Source organism: Crinia signifera, chromosome 5, assembly GCF_055691185.1.
Source record: "Crinia signifera chromosome 5, ASM5569118v1, whole genome shotgun sequence".
NCBI lineage: Eukaryota > Metazoa > Chordata > Amphibia > Anura > Myobatrachidae > Crinia > Crinia signifera.
In genome coordinates this window covers 333,983,287-334,002,028 of record NC_139221.1, presented here as the reverse complement: position 1 = coordinate 334,002,028, position 18,742 = coordinate 333,983,287, and the positions used below count along the sequence as shown (strand labels likewise).

The following is an 18,742-nucleotide window of genomic DNA, read 5'->3' as shown; positions in this document are numbered from 1 at the left end:
GGGGGAAGGTGTTGTCCTAATACAGGGTCACGCAAGAGAGTGCTCCAGTGATTTTCTAGGACCTTTTTGATTAGGCGATTTTCACAATTAAATTGTGTGACGAACGGTCTACATTTATATTCGATTTTGGGTCTCTCCGATCTTTGTAGCAGATTGTTTCTTTCTTCATGGTTTGCCTTTAAGCGAGCTTCTTCTATCTGTTCTGTACCATATCCTCTTTCTAAGAACCGGTCTACTAGAAGTTTGGATTGGGACCAAAATTCACAAAATTCACAGTTCTCTTACAATTTACAGTGTGAAATTCCTGTGAATTGTTCTACTGTCAAAATGCCCCTGATGAAGTCAATTTGTTGACGAAACGCGTTGGTCTCATATCATCACTGAGAAGACATCTTTTAATAAAGATTTTTTACTGTCAAAAGGAATTTTTTTTTATATTGTTATTATAAATCTGTTTGTTATTGGACAAAAAATAATTTATATATATATATATATATATATATATATATATATCAAGGTAGTTAATTTATAACCATCTACACCCATTCAGAAAGTGTTTTGGTATACTTTAAAAAGCAGGACACTCAATTCACAGAAATCGACATGTCAACTTTTTCACTGTAACACAAACATAACAGTTTTTTATATGGAAAAAGACACATAAACCACATCTAAGAGCAACAAGATGTTTTTGGACTAAATTTCTACTTGCACTGTGACATACGCTCAGATATACGGAAGGTGTCGGTGGCTAAGAAGGAGATCCGTCCATACATGGTGGCGTACACTCAAGTGTATGCCACTCCCCATTGTCTGTGTTTGTGACCGTCCGTGTGTGGCTGTTCTGTGGGCGGACTTTCGCTCACCGCGAGCGTACGAGAAACGTACGGTGAAACGGACCTAACGTTTCACCGACCTAACCAGAATAAGGCCCTTAGTCACAAGACGTGCCGTTAATATTACCAGATAGATATGATTTGGGCCAAACAGCACACGCAGATAGAAATGACTATACATAGACATGGGTATGTCCCAAAATGACGTGTCCGGACGTATTAGTAGGAGTGTCTGCCCAAATCAATTATAAGTATTGAAACAACCACACCCAGGGGGTGTCGAGCGAGAAGAGAGCAGAGATGAGGAAGCCGAAAGGGGAAGATATCTTTTCATGCGGTACAGGTTGAGTATCCCGTATCCAAAATGCTCGGGACCAGGAGAATTTTGGATAACGGATTATTCCGTATTTCGGAATATTTTAATATTTCAATGATGTATTTTGAAGTATCTTGCATGTATGCTGTATAAACACATAATATACACACAAATATATTTTATTACCACATAAAATACACACAAACATATTTTAATTGTTCAAAAAACAAGGTTTCAAAACGTGAAACAAAATGTGTGTACTATCTCAGCACTGAATTTAAATGCCAAGCAATCATTGTCTTGCACATATATAGTGCCAGTTACATATCATGTCCCCAGTGATGCTGTTACATATGTCCCCAGTGAGTTTTAAGCAAAAAAAAAATTTGTTTTCACTTTCTGGAATGTCCGTATTTCGGAATAATTCGGATAACGGATATTCGGATACGGGATACTCGACCTGTATTGTATTATCTTGAATGACGATGAATAAATAATGATGTTTTATAGAATGGTTCTCCGTAGTGTTTTTCTTGCATTGCATTGCGATAGCGCTATGGAAGTTATACGCGTTCCACATCTTTTATTCCATTACAGGTGGAGGTTTTTTTTTTTTAAATCTAAATTATTCCAAAATCCATAGTTTCCAACATGTACATTTTTTTTTTTTTTGCTAAAAACCTACTGGGGACATGGGTATGGATCATTAGGTCGACATGGGTAAGGTCGGCAGTCAAAGGCCGACATGGGGTTTTTCACCGTTTTTGTTTGACCCAACACAGTTGACATGGACACTGATTTGAAGCACCGCATCCAATCACATTGCCACGCTTCGCTCTCCGTGCTTTAGCCGCTATTCAGACACTAATTTATTCCCACACCCCACCCTAGTGTATGGTAGGGCATGAAATACCGCCTGTCGGCACATGTTGGCTCAAAAAACTGTGAAAAACCCCATGTCATCCTTTTGACTGTCAACCTTGGCCCATGTCGACCTAATTACATGTCGACCTAGACCCATGTTGACCTTTCTGCATGTCGAGCCAATGCTTGTCGACCTAATGACCTTATCCCTGGGGACATGATATGTAACTGGCACTAAAAATGTGTGATGATCACTTGGCAGTCACGTTCATTGTCTGAGATAGGACACAAACCTTGTTTCATGCAGAAATAAGATATATTTGTGTGTATTTCATGTGTTTGATACAACATAAATGCAAGATACGGAATAATCTGTTTATACAATATGCTTCTGGTCCCGATACTCAACCTGTACAAAGATTTATTGGTTTCGCCAGTATGTCAGCATGTTAGGTGCTAGTGTCTAGAAGTAACTATGCCCCATCAGATCATCTATTCAAACGGACTATCGCATCTAAGAAAATGTGGGCAGCCAGTTTATAGTAACTATGTGGACAGGAGAACGTGGTTAAATTGCTACTTAGTCTTCTAACTGTGTGGCCTTTTATAGCTTAGTGACTGACAATACTGCACCTGTATCTCGCTGAGCGTTCTTTAATCGGATTCTCAAAGACTGCTTTCTCTGTGTTTCAGTGGCTGCACAAATTGCCAGTAGGCCTCATTGCCTGGAGTCATGCCAATTAGCTGTGTCTCCATATTACCCTGATCTCCTGGGATTTCCAAACCGAGAAGAGGGTGCACCAGCAGAAGAGGCGGGGAGTGAGGCTGATGGCATGGAGAACACTGCAATGAGTGAGGCTGATTGCATGGAGAACACTGTAATGAGTGAGGCTGATTGCATGGAGAACACTGTTAGGAGCCTGGCTGATGGCATGGGAAACACTGAAAACTTGCAGAGGCGTCTGGTGTACGAGAATGAGGAGCAGGAGCAGAATATGACAATCCAGCCTGGAAAAGAGTTTGAACTACAGGATGGAAAACTGAGGAACTACCAAGAAGGGGTTAAGGCGGAGATGAGGGAGCACCTTGCGGGATATAGCAGTGGACTTCAGACTATGTTAGATATAGCTGGTAAAGTTAATGAGCCAAATGACCTACAAGTAGTGAAATCTAAACTTGGAAATGAAGACATGTACACAGGATATTTATCAGAACCTGCTCCCCCAGTGCTGTCCTCAGGAGACCCCGTGGACTACAGTGAGGGGGACATGCCTGAAGTCGATGTTTTGATGGAAGCTGCAGAGCTTCGTTTCATTCAGGAATATCATCATGACCTACTGGCAGGAATGGACCAGGTGACCGTTGTCCCACTGGATATGGAGGAGAAGTTTGGCTTCAATGTAAGTGTCCATTGTCACTGCTGCTTTTATTGTCTGGCCTGATTTCCGTGCACCATAGGTCATTCATTTGTTATGCTGCAAAAATGGGATTAACATTTTGTGTGTTTGAACTATGAAAATACATCTCCGTCCTGCTCCTACAGTTCTGATGCAAACGCTTGCATTCGTGTTTTGATGTAATGAATTGCCTGTAGTTGGTATTGCCTGAGTGGTGAAGGTGTTACGGTTGCATGCTGGCAGTGCTAAGGATCTACATTGGCCATTTGTGGTCAGGTATAGCCTGTCTATAAAACAGACTTACTATATTGTTAGCTTTTAAGGGGGTATTCAAGTGCTGAAGTAATGGCACTAATGAACATCATAGTATTGAATAGCGTGTGTTTTCGAGTACTTTTACGCACATGCCTTTTCACTTTTTGGGGGGCCAAGTGGGATGGGAGAAAATGTACCCGACATCTGTCAAAAATGCCCAAAATTTGTCCAAAAGTGGTGAAAATCACATATTATTGGTGGTGATTAGTCCAAAAAAGTCAGCAACAATTGAATTACCCCCTTAGTGAGGGGCAGCCACATTGTGAACAGTAAAATAAATGAGTAAAAATAACCACACATTGAACAACAAAATGGTAATTTCACCTTTTTAGTGAAAATTACGTTTTTGTATTGGTTTTAATTATATAAAGTACATAAACTTTGGTCTTTGGTATGCAGAAGTCTCAAGTCACAATTCAGCAGTTTATAGTAAAACCAAAGTGTATAGAGGAAAAATAAAGAGAGGGGGAGGGGGGTTCTGGATTGTTCTGAGTAGGAAGATTGATAGCACCCTACATACACAGAGGCCACAAATAAAGGGGTTAGGTTTTGAAGTCCATCCAACGGAACCACGCATCTCTAAATAGTGCGTATCTTCTTTGGTCTGCAGAAGACCAGAAATCTCACATGTCCATAAAAAAGTACAGTTTCTTAAACCAATCTTTAATTGTTGGTGGAGAGGAGGAGCGCCATCTTACCGGGGTGACTGATTGATTTAGTGGCATTATTCAGATGGCATAGCAGGGATTTTTTTATCTCATGAGTGGTGCAGGGTAGAGGTGAAACACCAAAACAATGGGTCAGTAGGAACCAGGTCTCCCATAATAATCACAGAGAGTTTAAAAACCTCAGGCCAAAATGGTAGCATGAGGGGGCATTGCCACCATATGTGGAATGGGTTGCCAGGAGCCCTAGAGCATCGCCAACATATGATGGGAATCACAATGTCCATTTTAGAGAGGGCATTCAGGCACCTGTACCAGCAAGGGAATAGTTTGTATTGGGTCTCCAGGACCCCGACACAAGGGGAGAAGACCTGTGCTAAATGGAAAACTTTAACCAACTCCAACCTCCTTACCCAGTTCTTGATCCCAAGTTGTAGTAAAGTGAGGGAGCTTGATGCTCACATCGTGCAAAAGAAGGTTGTATATTAATGAAAGGGGTTATACAGTACTAGCACAGAGGAGTTCAGAGACGTACGAAGGGGTGCCAATGGATTGGAGATTATGGTGGACTTGTAAGTACCGCCAATATTCTGTGTCAGGTAAGTTCCTTTCAGTCTGGACCTCCAGTAAAGGACCACATTTTTACCTCCACTCACCAGCTGTTCAACCCGAAACAGACCTCTGGGTAACCCACAGCTAAAAGCTCTGAGATCCAACCCAGGGGGAAAGCGATTATGTGCTAAATAGGATATATACGGGGAGGACTTAGTTTAAATGGTGGGGGATTTCCTAAGGGACTTCCAAAAATGCAAAGTAGACCCTATAGTGAGGGAAATAACAGTAGGAGGGTTACGGAGCCATGGAGCCAAGGAACTGGGCACCGGTATCTCTTGTTCAATCTGGACCATTGCTTCAACATCCTATTCCTTGACCGCTCAAGGAATTTAGTTAGTAAGCATGCATGGTAGTATACCTGGATATTGGGGAGCCAAAGACCTCCTCTAGCTATTGTCCTATGCATTAGATCTAGTCTTAGGCGTGGTCTTTTTCCACTCCACACAAAATCCCAAATAACCACCTGGACATCCAGAAACCAACACTGAGGGATTCTAAAGGGTTAGGTTTGCAGGAGGTACAAGATCCAAGGAAGGAAATTAATTTTAAGAACTCCCAGTCTCCCAACCAAAGAGAGAGGCCAATCTCTCCAAGAACGCAGATCAGAACGCAACTTACTCAAAAGGAGGTGAAGTTGGCATCAAATTATTGAACGGGGTACCTGGTGATGGCTACTCCAAGGTATTTCAATTGGGATTCATGCCAGGTAAAGGGAAAAGCAGTTTTGAGTCCAGTAAGCATTTGGGGAGGGGGGAGATATTGAGGGCAACTGACTTTGAGTAATCAACCTTGAAATGAGAAAGGTCTCCAAACAGACGGAACTCCTCTAGCAAGTTGGGAAAGGGGGTGGTCAGGGAAGTCAGAGTGGCTAGTAAGTCATCGGTAAAAGGGCCAGTTTGTATTTCTAGTCATGGAGGGTATTACCAGAAACATTGGGGTTTGATCTAATAGAGAGGGCTAGGGCTTTGATATATAGAATAATTATTAAGGGTTACAGGGGGCAACCCTGCCGGGTGCGATTATTGATAGTAAAAGGGCTGGAGAGGGAGCCATTGACTCTGACCTGAAAGAGGGAGAGAATAAGCTTCTAAAAGACAGGGCCCAGTCCCAGATGTTTTAACACACCGGACATGAAGCTCCAGTCAATCCAATCAAATGCCTTTTCAGCATCAGTGCATAATAAAATTGCGGGGACAGTCGTCCTTGGAGATATGGTGTATGAGGGTCAGGACTTAGGGTTTGTTCCGGGACGCGAGGCCCAAGACCATACCTCTAACGTTCTCGCTGTGTATAATAGGCGGGAGAAAGACTTTCAGGGCGAGATTTAATAGGGTTAATAATGAGTAATTGTGTTAATAGTCGGTGCGATTTTTAGACTTTTGCTAATTTTCGCAAAAACTGTAGAATTTGCATGTTTTCCAAAAATTCCACATTTAAAAGGGTGGTAAAAGTGCACTTTTTGCTGTGGAAATCACACATTTTTAACTGTTTATTTTTTTCTCACACTTCAATTCGCATCCAGATGTTTTCCCATTATAAAGTATACAACTCGCAAATTTAATAGGGTGCGATCTTTGGTAAACGTTACCGAAAATCGCCCCCAAAAAATAGACCAGGTTCTGACGACGAATTTGACAGAACCATGCACCGATCATTGAGATCTGTGATTGGTTCTGTCTTAAAATATGTGAATTATGTTAAAAATTATTTAAAAAAAAAATGGGGTCCCCTCCCCTCTGATGAGCATAACCAGCCCCGGGCTCATTGAGCCTGAACTGGTTCCAAAAATACAGTGGACAAAAAGTGTAGGGGTCACCCGTATTTCTGAAACCAGTCCCGGACTCTTGGACAGGTCCTAGTTCCAAAAATATGGGGGACAAAAAAACTGGGGGTCCCCTGTATTTTGGAACAAGCTCTGGTCAGCCTTGGACGGGGTACCTGGGGGAGTGAGGACCCCCCAAATAAAGGGGTCCCCCCTACAGGCTTCACTCGTCCAGGGCTGAAGACTGGGTCTGTCCCCGGCGTCCCTGGGCGGTGATCGCTGGGCTGATGGGCATAATTTTTTTTTTTTAAACATTGCTTTTTACAGGGGAGGCCTGCATGCTGGAACTTGGCGAACCACAAGTCCCAACATGCGGGGCATTAATGGGTCCCTTTAGACTTGTAGTTCACCTGTAATAGAATGTTTCAATAAATACACAGAGAAAAGTATAACTTAATAAACACTAATTTTACACCACTATACATTACCATTCCAGGCTCCAGCTGTACCTCTCAGCAGCAGCTCCCCTCCCACTGATTGTGGGGTGAGCTGGCTTCCTCCTCGCTAATGACAGCAGGATTCCCCGCTGTCACAGCACTATACAAGCACTTAGCCATTGTTGGCTCTATGCGTCTCCATGGAGATGCTTTCAGCCAATCAGGGCTGAGTGGCTTCCCCTGATTGGCTGAAAGCATCTCCATGGAGACATATAGAGCCAACCATGGATGAGAGCTTGTATAGCGTTGTAACATCGCTATACAAGCTGTCATTAGCAAGGAGGAAGCCGGCCCACCGCGCAGACAGTGCAGCCCCATATCGTGAGCCTGACTGGAAGCGCTCGCTGCACCCCCTGGACCAGAACTGCATGGATGGGATAGCCTGTCTAAAATTACAGGGTATTTCTCTTAGTCCTAAACCCAGGTAGTTTTGGCCCGAGGCAACCGAACAACTGTGCCCTGTCCTGCAAACACATGGGGTGGCATCCGGACTGGACTGCCACATATCCTCCCACCTAAGCTTCGAGCCTATGGGTGAAGCTGAGTCCTTCTCTGGCACACATACCTGCTCGCCAATTTCAGCAGGTGCACCCCTTTCGGGTTGGTCTTAACCCCCACTCCCCCCCCCCCCCCCCCCCCCCCCCCTAGCTTCACCCTACAGGGATTCTGAGGAGAGGATCTTTCTTGAAAGGGCATCCATGTTCGTCTGTAATTCTCCTGGTTTGTGCTGGAACCAGAAGCACTATGGCTGGAGGGCAAGGAATCACCCTGTTACCTGTGCATTGGTCTCCTTATTTAGGCACATCCATTGGAGCGGATCATGATCTGCGATTTAAGGTGAATTCCTGTCCCAGTAGATAGTACAGCAGTCTTTACTGCCCACTTGTCAGCCAGACATTCTTGCTCTACTCTGGCATATCACTGTTCCCTAGGCAGTAGTTTCCTACGGAGGTAAAGGGCTGGTCTCTTCCCCCTCCCCCCCCCACCTTCTGAGACAACACTACTCCAAGGCCTGTTCCTGAAGCATCCGTCTGGAGGAATAACCATTTTATCAAAATCCGGCTTTCACTTTGGCTAGATAAGACTCCCAGTCATCGCTGAAGATAACAATGTCAGCTAGGTACTCGGCTGCGCACTTTCGGTGTGGCTGGAGGAGCTTATTCATAGGCTGCTGGAATGTGGCCTGGGCCCTGTGACTATGCTGAAACAGGCCATCTAGGGTGCAAAAGGCCATTTTTTTGAATTGGCAGCCTCAGTGAGGGGAATCTGCCAATAGCCATTAGTAAGGTAAGTATTGACTGTGCGCCAATTGCTCAATCAGATCATCAACGCGTGGCATGGGATAGACATCAGATTAAGATATCTTGTTCAACCGGCAGAAGTACAGTGCTCCATACAGATTGGGAACCAGCACTATGGGGTTATTCCACCTGCTGGTGGACTCTTCAATAACCCCCAGGCATAATATATCTTCCACTTCCTTGCGTACTGCATCCCTCTTTGCCTCGGGTATCTGGTATGGCTGCAGATTGACCACTACCTCTGGAGGAGTAATGATGTTGTGCTTGATGATCTTGGTTCTCCCTGAAATCGTCAAAAAGAACTCTAAATTTCTCCTGACCATGTCTTGATCTTGATGTGTCTTGGCCTCATTGAGGTATCTGTCAGTTGGTACTGCACATGCCGAGACCTTGGCCTCTCTTGCAGTTGCTCTCTGAGTTTTCCTTCCAAGATGTATATGATAGACCTGTGCAGACTTCCACTTTCTTGGTTGGTTCACACGATAAGTCACTAGTCCCACAGCCTCTAGCACTGTATATGGTCGTTGCCAATGGGCATACAGCTTGCCCTCCACTGTGGGTACCAGGACCAAGACCTTGTCCCGAAGGTACATTTCTTAGCCGGGAAGTCATAATGGCGTTACCCACTGGATCTATCTGCTGGAATCGCCCGTAGAGCTGGTAGATGAACTGTATTACATTTGGAACCAGGGGTGTCTGTTCCCATTCCTCCTTTAGAAGCTTCAGACTACCCAGGGCTGTCCGCCTAGAACAACTAAAATGGGATGAAACCTGTACAGGACTAGGGAACCTCTTGGATGGCGAATATCAGAAAAGGTAGGAGCTGGTCCCAATCCCTTTTGTCCTGGGTGACTGCCCTCCTGAGCATCTCTGCTTGAGTTTTTGGTTAAAACTCTCCTCCAAGCCATTGGTCTGGGGATGATACACTGAGTTGCAAATCTTTTGTTAATCCCAGTATCTGGTACAAGTTGCTTATCAGCCAGGACATAAAGGAAGTCAGTGAAAACATCCTTTGGTAGGCCCAGGTGGGAGAAGATCAGCAGTAGTTCTTTGGCAAAGGTTGCAGTCATATTTCAAAGGGGAATGGCTTCAGGGTAATTGGTGGCATAATCAAAGAGGACTAATATTCACTGATGTTCCCTTGCTGATTTTTCCAATGGCCCCACAATATCCATCCCAATCCTTTCGAAGGAAACTGAGATTACCGGATAAGGAATAAGAGGAGCTCTCTACTGTGGGTTTGGTGCGGTACACTGGCATATGGGACGCTCCTGACAGTACTTTGCTACCGACTCTCAGATTCTCAGCTATTAAAAGCACTGCTGTACCCTCTGCAGCATTTTCTCCTCCCCTTGATGTACTCCCAACAACTCTGAGTTGGCACCTTCCAGGACCAGAGGCTGATGGACCCCGTGGTACTATAAGCTGCTCAACTTTCTTACCCTGCTCCTCGACAACCCTATATAGTGAATCCTTCTCTACTAAACTGAAATAAGGGCTGCCCCTGAAGTGACATGACGGTTCTTAATGTTCTTTCGTCACTCTCCTCCTCTTGGTCGGTCAACTCTTCTGGCGTAGATGTACCGAGTCCACATAGTCCAGGAAAATCCCAGCCCAGAATCAAATGGTAGGGTGAGAATGGGGCAATTACAGCCACCAGCTGGATTGTCCATCCCTGATGTTGCACTGGAAATGGAACTCTGGAGTAATTGCGAGTGACACCATGAATGCAGAGTACCTCAACTGCAGGTAAGAGCTAGTCAACGCCTTCAGGAAATTACTCTGCAGAGATATTTGACAAGTCACTCCTGATATCGACCAGCACCTGAATCTGGTCTTGCTGTGATATAGAGGGTCATCTGTAATCTGGAGGGCACAGATGAACCTTTGCTTCTGACACAGCTGTAGGCTGGTTGCCCCAATTTTCCTGTACCACACGGCATAGGCTCAGGCTGTTTGCTACAGTCCTGTTGGAAGTGGCCCTGTTCTCCACACTCATAGCAGAGGACCAAATTGGTATGGAACCCCCCCCAATCCCGTTGCCGGAGATAGACATGTCCAGGGGCTTGTAACTGGCTGAGTCCTTCAGTCTAAGGCCTTAGTCATTAGCTAGGCCCTCTATATTATGGGGTCAGTCTGTAGAACCCACTTCTGCATGCCTCTATCTAAGACCCGCACACTGTGGTCTATGGCTACGGTCTCTACCACTTGGACAGTCGTATTCCTCTTACAGTTCAACCTGCTGCTTTAGAGAATTATCCATTGTAGTCCGACGTGAGTCCTGGAACAGCTAGGCCTTGCAGTCCTTGGTTGCACCAATGCGACCCAGTATGGCAGCTTTAAGCTGTGAATAGGTGGATGCCTGGTCCCCTGAGAGGAGGTAGGTTTGGGGATCCCAAATATGGGGCCAGCTTATTTGTCCAGCTATCCTCTGACCATCTCATGCATGCGACCACGCTATCAAAGGTCCCCAGGTAATCTACATTGTCTGAAGGACACCTCTTTTGCAACGGCCTAGGCTCTTGGTGATGCTGTTGCAGGTGACCCACTTCATCACGAATCAGGGGGTGCCGGACAGGGTCCCGACAGCCGGGATCCCGACAGGCATTTACCCGATGTCGGGATCCTGACTGTCAAAACACAGACAGCCGGTTTCCCGAAGGCCACCGGCTATTTTCCCTCGTGGGGGTCCACGACCCCCATAGAGGGAGAATAGAATAGGTGGCTCTCGTAGCAAGCCACCGTGCCCGCAGCGTGGCGAGCACAGTGAGCCCACAAGGGGCTTAGTTGCGCTCACCATGCTGTCTTAGTCCAGCCAGTCGGGCTAATGACTGTTGGGATCCCGACTGTCGGACCCCTGTACCACTCCTGAATCAGGTGCAGGGTTTCCTGCTGAGCCTGTACTTGTGTTTGGAGAAGCTGCATCTGGGCTTGTTGCCCTACAGCCACATTAGTTAGGTCCCTTAACTACTCAGGAACTACTCGATGTGAGATCTTATGACGTCATTTATTTGGAATCTTAGTGGTCCAAACTCTTTAAGGACCAATCTAGGTCCATCACAACTTCATTCACATCCTGCATGTCCTCTCAAGTGAATGGATGTGTGTCTAAATATATCACACATGCCATGTAGCATGGGGAGGGCACCGGGATATCCATTCCCCTGTAACGCAAACTGTCACCCATCCTATCTCTCTTCCCTTTAGGGATCACTTATTCCTGACATCCTATCCACCTATATATATCATTTTCCATCTCTTTTATATAGACCTCCTCTCTGCACATATCATATTTGGAATCACTCTTTACCTTTAGTTATTAATGTATTCATAACTTAATTGAATTCTGGCGTACACATGAGGAGATTTCTCTCCCAATCCACTAAGATACTTTAAATGGCATCATGGTTGCAGAACATATTAATCAGTTGCGGCAGCAACAGCAGTATGAATTGTGGACCTTGGGTCAGTCATCAGTGTCTGTCGACACACAATGTTATCATTTGACCAGCCACTGTTACGCCATCACTCTATATTTAATATAGGGCTGTATTCGCCTGTCTAATTGGATACCCTTAAACCATCTACTATGGCATGATTTGCCCAATTAACTAGCCATACCACCGACTGTGATTATGCACTAATTGCTCAATAGCATTTATTTATTCTCTTGGAATAGTTATGTAGTTTCTTTTCTTTCTTATGCATTAAAACTGTCCAATTATCGATCTACCAATTTCTGCCATGTGTAGACACACATTACATGCGATATAGTTAAACAGGGCGTTTCTCTATTGACCAATTAAGATGTCAGCACCACGCCCACACTAATTAGCATATGCATGAGCCAGCAGGTATTTAAATGGTTAAAAAGTAGTCTGTGTGCGTGGTGCGCAACCAATCAGCAGCTGACACGGGGTTGTCAGACCCCAAGGGGTAAAAGGATAAAAAAGCAAGAAGTGTCAGCGCTGGCTATACCAATGAATGGATCAGACGGTTCTCAAAAGTATAACAAATTTAATAATGCAGTATAATATACAACAGGGGTGGCCAACCGGTCAGAGGTAAAGAGCCGAAAAATATCGGTAGTCAAGCTAAAGAGCCGACATCATGCGCGCGCCGAAGACGCATGCGCCAAAAAAAGGGCGTAGTCTATTTTGACCCCTTGGGTGGGTGTGATACAAATATGCCTCCAATAGTGCAGTGTCATATATACATATGCCCCCAATAGTGCCAGATACACATATGCCCCCCACACGATGCCAGGTATGCCCCTACGGTGCCAGAAAGCTGGTATGCCCCCACAGTGCCAGAAAGCTGGTATGCCCCCACAGTGCCAAAAAGCTGGTATGCCCCCACAGTGCCACAAACTGCTATGCTCCCACAGTGCAAATTTCCCAGAAGCAGCACTCACCGTTGTTGCTGCTGCTGCCGGGCGGGGAGAGGACAGTATGGCATCCCCCTGCAGTCCTGTGATGTCACCGAGGGGAGGAGAGCACAGCACACCACGCGTCTCCTTCCCCCTCACTTCCCTGTGACTGGGCCGTCCACCAATCAAAGCTCGTTGGCCGGCTCCTGATTGGCTGCTGGCCCGCAAGCTCCAATTGGCAGACGGCCCAGTCACAAGGATGCACAGTAAGGGGTAGGAGAGATGCGCGATGCGCACTCTCTTCCCCTCAGAAGGAGAAGGGATTCAGGGAACCGGCAACAGGGGGGACTGGGACGGATGGTGGGCGGCGGGCAGCAGTGGCAGCAGGAGCCGCACTTTACAAGGGGGAGAGCCGCATGAGGCTCAAGAGCCACGGGTTGGCCACCACTGATATACAATGATAAATAAAACATAAAAAATAAGGTTAAAAAGGTGTGAATCAAATAGACTGAATGTCCAATAATTTCTTTAAAAATATCACCGGGATATTTGGATAAATAGGCACTTATTGACTGACATATATGTTACCATCCTGGGTGGTCTGGTTGGTAGATGAATCCAGACTGGTGATCGATTTGTGTCCTTAGGTGTCCTATAATTTCAAGGACTCACGGTTCCCACTTGTACTGATTGCCTCTTGTTTTGATGGAAAAAAATAGGGACCGTGCTGTAATCCCAATAAGACAGGTCCAGTATTGATTGAGGAGAATCTGTGGGTGGATGGGACAGGTCACCAAATGGTCAGAGATGGAGTCAGTCGGCCAGGTATTGTGCAGCTCAACGCGTTTCCCCGGAAGGTTTGTGCGGTCATTTGGACACTTGCTCCTGAAGAAGCCGGATGCACAAACCTTCCGGGGAAACGCCATTTGTATTTTTTTCTGTTTTCATTTGCATGTGACCACATGAAATAATACTGGAAAGGATACAGTCCAGGAGTACCAAGTTGGTATAATATAATTTATTCATAATATCCACAGTAGAGCGCTGTCCTCCCAAAAAGAAAATTTTTCTTTTGTGAATTTTTTTTTTTTCTCTGTGATATATACTTGTGTTTGACCAGGTTGATAACTCCTGGTAGAGGAGGCCAGCAGCACTTTTGATTGCGCAACAGAATTTCAAAACCTTTTGTTTTTAGGTTGATAGGGTTAACAAGGAAGGTCGTCATGGAAATAATTGACACAAATGGTCCACACTTCGCGATTTTGCCCCGATTTCACCAAATTCTGGAGTATTGGGCAGAGAAATCGGGTGAAATTGCCCAAATCGCGTAGGGTATGACATCCGATCTGATCCGATGCGCGGTCCTGTGCGCATCGGATCAGATCGTGATGTCGGACGGTCTGCACATAAGATTAATCTTATGTGCAGCTGGCAGGGAGCAGGTCCGGGGGAGCGGGGACCGGAGAGCAGGGTCCGGTCCATGGGAGCAGCGCTAGCGGCAGGAGATGTGGCAGAGAGCGGGGTCCGGTCCAGCTGCAGGTGTAGTGGGCTAGCGGCAGAAGGACTGGAGAGGTAGCGGCAGGCGGGGAGTGGGGACCGCATAACAGAGGCCCTTATTCTGATTGGTGCGGTAATATCCGCGTGCGTTCGTGCCGCCGATGTTTTGTATCTGCGCATGTGCAGAGGCGTCTCTGCGCATGTGCGAGCGGGGCGTACGGCCAAATCCCGCATGAAATGTGAACACTCCGTACAGGGGGTGGAGAGGGGCGTGAAGGGCTATTTGGGCTCATTACCATATGCATACGCCCCTCGTTTCATGGGCGTTCCCATGCAAACGGTGGGCGTACGTATGGTAATGCGGCCGTGACGCACGTGTAGGGGGCGGACATATGACATCGCCGGATGTCAGCTGCCCGCCCAGATCCCTGCTTTTGCATGGAAAATTGTCCGTGTGGTCTGAGGTTGCAGGAGCTGGTGGACCACTCGGTCCTGCATTCGATGGTCTGCGACCATCGAATGATGGGGGAGGTTCCTTGAGATGGAGGAGGCGTATTCCGTGAAAAATACACGTGCGGTCCGTTCGGCCAGCTTCTTACCGCGTACGGACGGAGTTGGCGATCCGTATGGAAGGCGGGGTTTCGCACGCACGGTCCTGGCCGCATAATCGGATCCGGCCGCACCGATCAGAATAAGGGCCAGAGTCCGGGTAGCGGCGGGAGAATAGGAAACATCCTATTCAAAAGACTGGGCGGGCACGGCGGTTGCTGATTGGCTGAGCTCTCGGCCAATCGGCGGTTGCCCAGTCTTTTGAATAGGATGTTTCCTATTCTCCCACTCGCCGCTATCCGGACTCTGTTCAGCGGTCCCCGCCTGCCGCTACCTCTCCAGTCCTGCCGCTAGCCCACTACCCCTGCAGCTGGACCGGACCCCGCTCCCCGCCACCTCTCTACCCCTTCTGCAGCTCCTATGGACCGGACCCCGGTCTCTGGTCCCCACCTGCCGCTACCTCTCCAGTCCACTCCTGCCACTAGCCCACTACCCCTGCAGCTGGACTGGACCCCGCCACCTGACGCCACCCCGCCTGTAAGTCCCCCAGACCCTGCTGTCCTGCAGCTCCCCTGGATTTACATGTGATAAATCAATCCGATTTATCACATGTGAAAAATGGCACATCAAGTGCCAAATCATATCAGGAGCTGCCGGGGGAGCTCAGTGGAAGTCGGCCAACATTAGGGTTGTTCTAATGTATTGGGGCCTTAAGTCACTCAGTCAAGAAAGTCCATAAGATTTGTTTGACATGATCTTCCCCCAGTAAACCCATGCTGTTTTGGATCCTGTAAATTGCTGGTTTTGAGATATTCTACAACTCTTTTGTTTTAAGAGTGTTTCCATCAATTGGTACTTATATGTTAGTTGGGCGCCCGTTACGTAGTTTGCGTAGTGGTGTATTGAGAATACACCAGAGCCCTGCTAACACATAAAGGGTCATATGGCCACTATCCACGTCCTAATACCAGTGTCCACATGGGCGTGGAGTTAATTTTATAAAGTGTGGCGAGCCACCGAGCCCAAAGCGTGGCGAGCGGACACGTATCTGCGTCCCCTCGCGGGGATCGCTGCACTCGCCATGCTTCGGGCTCACTGCGCTCGCCACACTTTATAAATTTAACTCCACGTGGACACTGGGGTTAGGACGTGGATAGTGGGCATAGTAGGTGTATGTGTGTGTGTAGTGTGTGTGATTATACTTACCAGCCAGCTGGCCCCACCGCCTCCGGGACTCAAATCCCCGCATCGCGGCCGCCATGACACTTGAAGGTTACTACGCTTTTAGCGTTGTGCCGCTGGGGGAGCAGGGAAACCATGTGATGCTCCCCCAGCGGCCGCCTTGCCCGTAAGTAACAGCAGGGCGGCCGCCATCTCGGCCCGGCCGCACCTACCCTCAGCCCGGCCGCAGCACCTACCCTCTGCCTGCCCCCGCACCTATTAGCCGTGCACTCGGCAATGGCTACGCTGACAACGTAGCCAAAGCTACGTTGTCAGCGTAGCATAGCCGGGCGCCTGGCTAACCTATAAGTACCCATCAATTTCCCTACTACTGATGTAAGGTTGATAGTTGCTTACCTCTTCCCTGCTTCCACTTTTGTGCAGAGTTTTCCAGTCCTCTGGGATTACTCCAGTAGCTAGTGACTGGTTGAATAATTCTGTTATTGGTTTTACCAGCTCCCCTTTAAGCTCTTTTAGTATCTTTGGATGTATCCCATCTGGCCCCATTGATTTATCCACTTTCAGTTTTGAGAGTTCTGTGAGGACTTTCTCCTCTGTAAATGTACTTGTCTCTCCCTCAGTTTTCTGACTATACTTGCAACTTAACTGTGGCCCCTTCCCCTCTCTTTCAGCAGTGAATACTGAGCAGAAATAATTATTACTATTATCTGCGTATGTCTGTCACTGTCCTCGACCTGAGGGAGGTCCTGCAGGGCCTCAACCTGGTGGAACCTTGGCTCCAATGTAGCCCCTTACAAGTCCAGTTGGACAACGCTACCCAGGGGGTCCTCAATTTGATGGGGGAATTTCTCAGCTGTCAGACTCTAATGACAGCAAATGCGCCCTCCGTCCAGAGGTATTCCGGATGCTGGTGCACCGTTGGGGAAGAACCAGAGTGGACTTGATGGCACCACGTCTCTACCACTGAGTCATCCTGTACGGGTCAAGGTCTCGCAAACCCGGGGGCTTGCATACGAAATAACCTGTTCGCCCCACGGCAGAGGTGCGCCTGTCCACCTCCTCTGTGTCATCTAACGCGTGTTGAGGGTGGATGGAGGTACATTGCTCTTAGTGGCCCCATGGGGGCTCTGGTGGCTGATTCTTGGTTCTGTGGGCGCTATCAGTAGCCACTCTGATCTGTCTCCCTCTATGTTCAGCCCTGCTCTCTCTCATAACAGTGACTGCTCATGCTCCAGTGGGCGAATCCCCAGCACACATCTGAGCACGATTTCCTTACTCAGGATAAACACAGATTCAATATATCGGATCTATTCTGCTTATCTGCAGTATCTGGGTTAGACGGAGTGGCTGTTGTGATCTCTTTGTTAAAGGCCTAAGGCTTAAACTCTTAAACCTCTTTGGTGATTTTACCGTTTCTCAATCCCAGCATTTACAGCTGGGCCGTGATTCTGTCCTTCTGGCATCATGTTCCGCAGGAGGTTGATATCCTTGTCTGCATTTTCAGGCGGGTGTTCTGTGTCTTCAGCTTTCTTGGGTTCCCACGGTCCCTCCGTGGGATCTTTCACTGGTCCTTAGGGCTCTTCAGGGTGCCCTGTTTAAATGGACCTTGGTTTGCTTACCTAGAAAGCAGTTTTCCTATTAGCTATTGCTTCAGCACAGAGATGGTCTGGCCTGTCGGCTATGTCCTGTCCGTCACCTTTCCTAGTTTTACATCCTGGCTGGGTGGTTCTTCCATCCGTTCAAGGTGGTGTTTACATTTCTGTAATCCGGGAGATTGCTGGATGCCGCTCCTGTAAAGTCTTCCCTAGCTGTGGGCCGTGCATTGTGCATCTATGTCCGTCGCACTAAGGCTCTTTGGTAGTCGGATTATCTCTTTGTCCTCTGCGGTTTTCAAATACGAGGTTGGCCTGCTGCTAAGCAACTATTTATGAGAATACTACCCTGTAAATATCTCAGCGAGCGCCAAACAATTGGAATCACTATAGCATTAAAAATGTATTTTATTATTAATAAGTTTAATAATACTGGTATATACCTATAACAACAATTCATACAAAAAACAATATAAATATAAAATAATCCCTATAATTTAAATTAACTTGGTGCAAAAAAGGTTTGGCCAATGATGGTATTATGAATTTTTACCAGATTACACAGTCCTCAATTGGAAGAGAAGATGATACCTCCTTGTAATCACTTCTTTAGTAGTAGCACTGTGGCAAAGATGGCAATGTAGAAGTTCGTGAGAGACAAATTTAAAGCTGGCAATAGATCCGGATTATACTCGGCAGACTGCTACCAGCTACCCCACTACCAGATGCCGCCAGTTGGCGTACCGCTGATGTAGTCTTTTAAGGAGGGAGCGAGCCGCCCGCAGACCATGATAGTGATTAACACTGGAGCTGCTGGGGAAAGTTGATCAGTTAAGGGGAATGTGAGAACTCACCCCAGCGGCCAGTTTGTATCTAGCTGGATACATTGGCCAAACCTTTTTTGCACAGAGTTAAATTAAATGATAGGGATTATTTTATATTTATATTGTTTTTGTATGAATGTTGTTATACTGTAGGTAATTAA

At 46.8% G+C, this 18,742-nt stretch overlaps 1 protein-coding gene across 1 annotated transcript in view; it reads left to right on the top strand.

The window, feature by feature from the left end:
- The window catches only part of PARP10 (poly(ADP-ribose) polymerase family member 10), a 169,879-nt gene that overhangs the window by 65,960 nt on the left and 85,177 nt on the right, over positions 1-18,742 (top strand). The window contains exon 5 of the mRNA XM_083145065.1: positions 2,710-3,416. Coding sequence (XP_083001191.1) covers positions 2,710-3,416 — 707 coding nt within the window. The remainder of the gene's footprint in view (positions 1-2,709; positions 3,417-18,742) is intronic.